Here is an 8,174-nt window from a genome sequence, read left to right as displayed (position 1 = left end):
TATATATAAAAACGTAATAATAGTATTGACTAATTCATTTTTATTTAAATAATAGTGTGATTAAAAATTAACAAAATTAAATGAGTGTATTTTAAATTGTACAAACATTTTTACACGATACAAATTTAAAACAAAAGAATGAATATTATTTGTAGTTAAAAACTATTGCCATCATTAATAAACAAATGTCCAATAAGTAGAGGTTCTTCAGTTTCAATAGCAACTTCCACAATTATTCCAACCATTTCACATTTTAATTTATGCAATAACCAACCATTTTCTAGTGTTAAGTTATAAATTTTGGAGTTGGGAATAATACAGCTATAGTCATCACAATTATTAAAAAATATATTATTATCACCTTCAACACCAAACTCCATTTTATATGGCATTCCATACGGATCTATTGCACCCAAAAATATTTTGTGAGAATCATAAGGCTTTAATACTTTAACTGTTATTTCAAAATACAAAGTTGATTTAATTTCAAAATGACAAACAAATATTCTATGGTAAGTTGTGTTTTCGTTGTTACCATTTAATCTTAAGCAACCACCACCTGTAATTGCTTCTCCATCAACATGAGAAATACAATGGAAATTACCATCAGATAGACATAATGGAACAGATGGTTGAAAATTAATTTTTGATAAATTATACCATGAATCCAAAGAAGACAAACCAAAATTGCTGTGATTTTTAGAACCATAACCTCTACAAAAGTAAGTAGAAAATGGTAGAGCAGAAGGAATATGAATATACATATAAGGATAGAGTTTTCTCCAAAACGTATCTTCAATCGTAGTAAATTTATTTTTATCAATTAATGTCTCATGAGTCCAACCAGGTGCAAAAATAGCTACAGACAGGTCATATTTTCTAATAATTTCTAATGACTTATAACAGTCAAGACCTCCTATGCAATTTCGACCAAATACATCTACTCCAACATAAACATCATTAATTCTACTTCCAGCATTGGTAACAGATTTTACAAGATCTTCTTCTTTCCAGTTATAATTAAGAAATATACCATCACAAGCTTGAAATGCTAATTTATTATGATTGTTTAGCTGGTTCTGCCAAATAAGTTTTCCTGTTTCCATACTTAAAGAATCATACCATATAACTTCAGAATGTATTATTACAGTTTTTAATTTAGTTCTTAATAAACTAATAGTTTCTATCATATTTTCAATGTTTTCTAATTCCAATTCATTTTCAATATTAAAAAGATAACCATCAAATTTAAAATATTTACAAATTTCTACTAGTTTATCAATTAAATGATCACGTTTTTCTAAATTACTAAAGATTTGCAACCACAAAGCGTTTCCATCATTCCATTCTGTAATTATTGTCCCAAGAACTTTAACACCATGTTTATGTGCAGCATTTATCCATCCAATTGGTGGTATAGTAATAAAATGATGACTAAAATAAACAAAAGTATCTACTATAGACCAATTGTAAAATGTGTATTCATTACTAGTTTTAGTCCCATTCACAAATCGATCATTTATATAACCACCTTGCATATCATGACATATAAGTGTTTTAGGAAGGCCTTGATTGTGTAACCTTTTAGATGTTAAAAATCGCTCATGACATTTATAATCACCACCACAAATGGAATAATTTGCCCGATTCTGCAAATGTATAACTGGAGGAGATTCAAATAACGGCTTCCAAGATATGGCTTCTTCCAAAGATTTTATCGGCAATACTTCAGTTATTTCCATTTTGGTAATTGTTTAGTACATGTTATAAAAATATACGATATCAACTTTTGCACATTAATTATTAATTACCGTTTAATTTCTAAAATTTTAATATACACTAAACAACAAGTAATTAATTGACAGATTTAATATTCAATTAACAAGATATAATCACAGAAAAAACAACTATGATACGAAAAACAATTATTTTAATTAGTCCATTATCAATAGTCTAACCAAGATTGTTGGCGCCATTATTTTGATAGATATTATCAAAGATGGTATGTAATATTATTTTGATGATGGTTTAAATCGTATCATTCTATAGTTAGATTTAAAATTTAAGATTTATTAATCTAACTCGATCCATGGATTATCTTGGTTCGCGATTTCAATACATAGATATTTAAAGACATCTCCAATATCTATATTTAAATACATTTAATTAAAAATTGTGACCCAAATCCGAAATTTTGATAACCTTAGATAACTGTTTGATAAAAATTAAAACTATAACAAAGTTAATCCTTAATAGTTTTAATTATTATTTCGTAATTCCTGATTCCTGTCTTCTAAAAGTATTTAATAGTTAAATGTTACTTCTTAACAAACTTTCAATATTTAGCGAAATTTTTCTAATAATACTTTTAAACGTTTAGATCAGTGGTTCTAAAACTGTGGTACACGTAACCTTAGGGGTACGAGTCTGGCCAACAAACTTTTAAATTTAAATAGTGGAAAAAACTCCTAAATTCAAGCTAATATTTGCGAATTTCAGGCTTAAAACGATACTGTAACTAACTGTTTAATTCATCATTGATTAAAAGCGCCTGTTGTTATACCAAGTGCACAGTCGAATATATTAAAATTATATTGGGCACGACATTAAGCTATACTAGGGTTGCCAATCGTACTACATTGAACAGGACTGTCCAACATTTGTTTGATTTGTCCTACGTTTAACAATGCTATTACCTTTTTAAATGACTATTCTCGTTTTACAAAAATACCTATTTATATTTCATTATTATTATTCTAATTATATCAATTTATTATTTAATTAAGGAGGTAAACATTCAAATGTCATAATTAATAAGCTAATTTAATAAAATGTAATACATGTTTTTGTTAGTTATCATTATTAAAGTATACACTGTTGGTTGTAGCATTTTTTACTAAACTAAGCAGTGCCGTAGCTATTAGAGGAATGAGCCATGCCCCCTTCACCACAAGCCATATTATTTATACAGTATATATAATCAGTAAAAATAATCATTGTGGTGGTCTTTTTATTTTACATAATGTGTACGTCTTTAAATGTTTTATATATATTTCAATATACTAAGAAAGGGCACACAAAAAGTTTATTGGTAAAAAGCGGTAGTGTTTATAAAAGTTTGAGAGTCCCTGGTTTAGATTACTGCTCTTTGGCGATATCTCTAGCTATTATCACTTACTTATATTGATAACGCCATGAATGTAAACACATAATATAACAATAAATATTATGGCTACAACATAACCTCATAGTTAATACGAAATTGTTCAAATCCATCAAACATGAGTTCATCATCATCTAAATCTATAGCCGAGCAAATATCTAAAATGAATATTGATGAGGTAAGAAAATTAATATCTTTTCACGTTAATCAAGCAAACAATAATAACAATCGTGCAGATTCAATAAAATGGATAAGTGCATTGATTACTTCCAATATGATGCGGACTTTGAGAGATCCATCTTTTCATGAATCTCTATTTCTATTGAAACCATTGAAAAATGTGTCATCTTATCATTGGAAATTATTAAAATTAAAAGGACGATTAGATACGATAACTGAACGAATGATAAAAAGAAAAAGTGGAACTTTGGAACCTTACACTACTTATATGGATGAAGATTCAACTGATAAAATTGATAAATTTTTATTAATGAGTCAAGTAAAACCATTGGAGTCCGATGACGATGACATGGATTTAAATAAAATTATATAATTTATTTTAATATAAATAAATTGTAAACAAATTAATAATGTAATGTATGTGTATAAATATTAAATTGTATCATTTGAACTGTATTTTACAAAGTTTAATTGCATTATTCTTCAGTTTCAATCACCTTTTCTTGACAAATTCTATCAACTAGATTATTGAATTCTTCATGTTGGTCAGCAAAAACATGATGGCCAGCATTAGGAATTATCTGCATAGAAATTCAGTACATATTTTAATTTTTAAGTTTAATAATGATAGATTTACCTTAATCTGTACACAATTTTGTACATCTTTTTTAACCATTTCACCAATACTTTTATCCATCCAAGTATTTTGTCCATAAATAAATGTAATAGGTATTCTTTTATCTAAATGATGAATGCGGTTAATCATTGGGTTTTTTGCCCATCCAAAGCCAGTTACTAAGGTAGTAAATGCACTCTCGCCTCTAAAAAAAAAAATATTAAATAAAATATGCAATGTATATAAAAATAAAATTTTTGTTTTTTTTTTATTCCCAATGTAAGATATTATTTAAATTATTTCTAAAATCAAATAAACATTACTTATATAAAAAATACAAAATACTTAGCTTCACATTTTAATATTAAACTATTTATTCTTAATCATTGTATAATGTTATATTTAATATAGGGTTACTATATTTTATTTGGCGAAAACCAGAAAAAATTATTTTTTTCGTTTTCTCTTATTGACATAACTTTTTATTGATTTTTAACTATACAGATTCAAAAATATATTTATTTATTAATTATTTACTTCTATGGCATCCCCCTCCAGGACAAAAAATTTTAAATAAATACAGTATATGACTACTCTATGTTACAGTACTTAAATTACCAACCAAGTGATTGGTTCATTACAATTTTACACAACAAGAAGACTACAACTGACAAAATATTAAATAATAGTTGATTTCTTAAGTGAAATATACATACATTGTGAGGAAACAGAAATACGAAGAATGTATTTGACAAAAATAATAGTCATTTATTTGAGAAAATAATTAAAAATAGATTTTGTCAGTCAATTAATCAACTTTTTATTTCATGACTATAATATTATTGTTATTCAATCTAGGGTTTAATAAAATATAAGCATACATTATTAAAGAGTCATTCTGGGACAATTTGCTGTCCAGAAACATATCATTAAGACACCGGAATGCCATACTTGAATCTGGTACTGTCTTGGCCTAACCAGGAAATATGCTAACCCTAATTTAATAACTAAAAATGTAACCATATTATGTATTACAATATCACATTATATAATAGGATACCAGTCTATATATATTTGTAAAAATTAAATTAAATAGCATATATAGAATTTCAAACTAGGTAGATTTAGTCTGATTCATTTTGAGAGTTATATGGTTGCAGACCATAGATTACTTTAATGAAAGGTGCAATTTTATACGGTATAATATTGGTTAGTGACTTAAAATCCAATGATAAGGTATCTATTTGTTCAAGTTAATTAATGAAATATTGAAAACATTGAGGAAAATTTTACTTATACATTAGCTGATGTGAAAAACTAAATGTAATTACTAAAATAAATATATATGAGTATATTGTTTGAATTTGATTAAAAATTAAATACTAAATTATTAATCAAAATCATAATATTACAGTGAAATCATAAATAATATCTTACGTTGCACGTTGAGAATTACATTGAAAAATATATTCCCCGACTACAGTGGTTTGTTCTCCAAGTACTGGTTCATATTTTTTTAATATATCAGATCGCAAATTTGTTACTAACCATTGACCTTAAGAATCAATGAACAAATTAAATAATTTCATTGATATTATTCATTGTTGTAGTTAAGACCTGGAAGGATATGTATTTTCATGTATTTATATAATGGTGTAAAAATTGTTTAATTAGCCATGTTTGATTCATACTTTAACAAACTTAATAATGAAATAATATTTTGCATAAGAATATACTTCAATTTTATTTTTCTTTATGCTTCAAAAAATGTAAACAAATAAAAATAATTTCAATCAACCTCCATAAAAAACACATTTTACTCCCTATTAATTTCTTTTGACAATATCTTATTCCCAATCAAAACATTATCTAATTATGTATATTCAATCCCCAAACATTTATGCAACTACATTATATTTAAATCAATACATAAGATGTCTTTATACTAATAAATAAAAAAGTTGAGCCTAGTTTGTACTATATAATTGTAATTGTTACAGTAGTTAGAGGATGTTGAAATAACATGTGTAAATAAAATTAATGTTTTGTAATATAAAATATAACATGGTATGAAAAATGCTTCAACATTCATCTCTAACAAAATAGTAAAAAAATTAAATGTTCTATTAATATATAATAAATTGGCCGGATGGAATTATATAAAATAGTAAGTGCTTTTTTCCATGTATATTAATATAAGTGAAAAAAAATACACTAATGCCCATATGTATAGTCCTGTTGTTATGTATCACATATAATTGATTAAGTATGCTAATCTATTAAATGTATAAGGCTTTTAACTTACTTTATATACTTTTATACATGTGGCTGCCATAATAAATAAATATAAAATAAAAATTTTTATAGAAATTAACAAGTTCTATTCTCGTAAGGTACCATAATTATAATATAAAAATATTACTTTATTATAATAATTTTAATAGACATAGAAAATGCTTATAATTTAAGTTTAAAAAATAAACTTCCAGGCCCTTACCCAAAAACAAGTCCAATTTTAAAATTTTAATTTAAAAGAAATTACCATAAGGCCCTACAAATCTTACTGGCCATAGTGGATTTAATGATTTAAGTGCATAAAATATTCCTTTAGCCCACCAAGGAATTTTGCTTTTAATGTTTTTGTTTTCCTCTGGAAATCCCCATGGATCAGCAAGTATTAAATGGTGAACCCTAAATAATTAATGTTAAAAACTTTCAAAATAATTATAACTAGAAGTAAAATGGACGGTAATACCTTTCAGGGTGATGTATAGAATAAGCAGTAGCTAAATATCCTCCAAAACTATGTCCTAATAAAATGAATTTGTCAAGTTTAATCTCTGATCTCCATTTTTCTATAGCGTTTACATATTGTTGTTCAATTTGTTCAGGGTCTGTACTAAATTTTGGTCTTGAGCTACGACCAAATCCCAATAGATCCATAGCATACACAGGTCTACGATTATTAGATATTTTATCAACATTCATACACCAAAGTCCAATACCAGCACCAAAACCATGTAATAAAACAATGGGCGTTTCATGTTTTTCATTGTTTACTTCTAATGTCCATATTTTATCTTCTTGTTCAACAACAGGTCCTAGGTTAACATACCGTGTTCGGTAAGGAGATTGAACATCTAACAAAACATACATTAATTAGATATATAAAACAAAATTAAATTTATAATTAACATACACGATAATAATTTTCGCTCAGCTTCTTGTAAAAATTTCCACGACATTGAACTCCAAGAAAACCAACTCCAAAATAAACACCCTCTGCAATGATAGTTCATAAATAAGTTATTAACACATAATAATATTTAATACAGCATAATAAAATATTTGGTGTACATAAAATTTGCATACCTGTATACTGAAGAAGCTTCCAAATCGTTTACTTGTGTCATTGTTAAGACACTTTAATTTTATAAAAAAAATATTTTAAAACTGGCAGTAACATTTATATTTCTTATTTTTAGAGATATAAATATATAAATGAAAACTATGCAATGAAAAAAAATAAAAGCGGTCTATCAGTAAAAGTTTTTAATTATATGATTTATGTATATATTTATTATAAGCACACTATATATTATTATAAATACATCGATCACAAAAAATAGATAACAATATAAAATAATTCGGTTTAGGTATAACTTTTACCCTACAAATCACCTGAGTAATTAAGATCTACTAGATTAATATAAACCACGGTTATAGATAATAAAGTTGCGGAACGAACCATGAAAATCTGAAGCTTAAAACGTATACTGGCTTATACACCAACACACAGCGCTCTCTGGGTAATAAATTGTATGACTACATTAATAAATTATATTATGTTATTCTGTATTTCTGTCATACCTATTTTTTATTGTTTTTCAATAATTATACAGAAGTAAAATATAGTACCTACCTATACAATAATATTTATATTCGTATATACGATTATTATAGGTTTCAATCTGATAGTTTTCATCCTTCTTAAATATTGATGGAATTGCTCCATCCAAAAGTTTAGGAACTAAAAGACATATCTAAATAACAATTTATCATTTATTGAAAAATGGATATAAATTACAATTAAGGTCCACTGAAAAAAATAATAATATATTCTTACTCTGTATTTATTTTCACTTTCACCGGATTCCCAAGTAGACTTAATATCGCTCTCCTTCAAGTGTGAAGCACACACTGTTACTTTTTTAA

General features: G+C 26.0%; 3 protein-coding genes across 3 annotated transcripts; 1 reads left to right on the top strand and 2 right to left on the bottom strand.

Moving 5' to 3' along the window:
- Positions 1-117: 117 nt before the first annotated feature.
- On the bottom strand, positions 118-1,943 carry LOC112692527 (cytosolic endo-beta-N-acetylglucosaminidase). The gene has a single exon (XM_025567213.1). It carries the CDS (start codon positions 1,740-1,742, stop codon positions 156-158), a length of 1,587 nt encoding a protein of 528 aa, XP_025422998.1. The 5' UTR covers positions 1,743-1,943; the 3' UTR covers positions 118-155.
- Positions 1,944-3,181: 1,238 nt separating this feature from the next.
- LOC112692571 lies at positions 3,182-3,809 on the top strand. Its single transcript, XM_025567287.1, has one exon. The coding sequence runs from the start codon at positions 3,282-3,284 to the stop codon at positions 3,714-3,716; it is 435 nt and encodes a 144-aa protein (XP_025423072.1). The 5' UTR covers positions 3,182-3,281; the 3' UTR covers positions 3,717-3,809.
- On the bottom strand, positions 3,748-7,456 carry LOC112692570 (protein ABHD4). The gene is made up of 7 exons (XM_025567286.1): positions 7,332-7,456; positions 7,159-7,241; positions 6,715-7,099; positions 6,502-6,650; positions 5,397-5,514; positions 3,981-4,164; positions 3,748-3,924 (listed from the first exon to the last, which is right to left on the bottom strand). Exons 1-7 carry the CDS (start codon positions 7,370-7,372, stop codon positions 3,820-3,822), a joined length of 1,065 nt encoding a protein of 354 aa, XP_025423071.1. The 5' UTR covers positions 7,373-7,456; the 3' UTR covers positions 3,748-3,819.
- Positions 7,457-8,174: the final 718 nt, after the last annotated feature.

The sequence above is a fragment of the Sipha flava genome, unplaced genomic scaffold, assembly GCF_003268045.1.
Source record: "Sipha flava isolate LNK unplaced genomic scaffold, YSA_version1 74_pilon_pilon, whole genome shotgun sequence".
In the NCBI taxonomy this organism is placed as follows: Eukaryota; Metazoa; Arthropoda; class Insecta; order Hemiptera; family Aphididae; genus Sipha; species Sipha flava.
The sequence above is the reverse complement of the archived record's forward strand: the minus strand, read 5'-3'. Positions and strand labels throughout refer to the sequence as shown.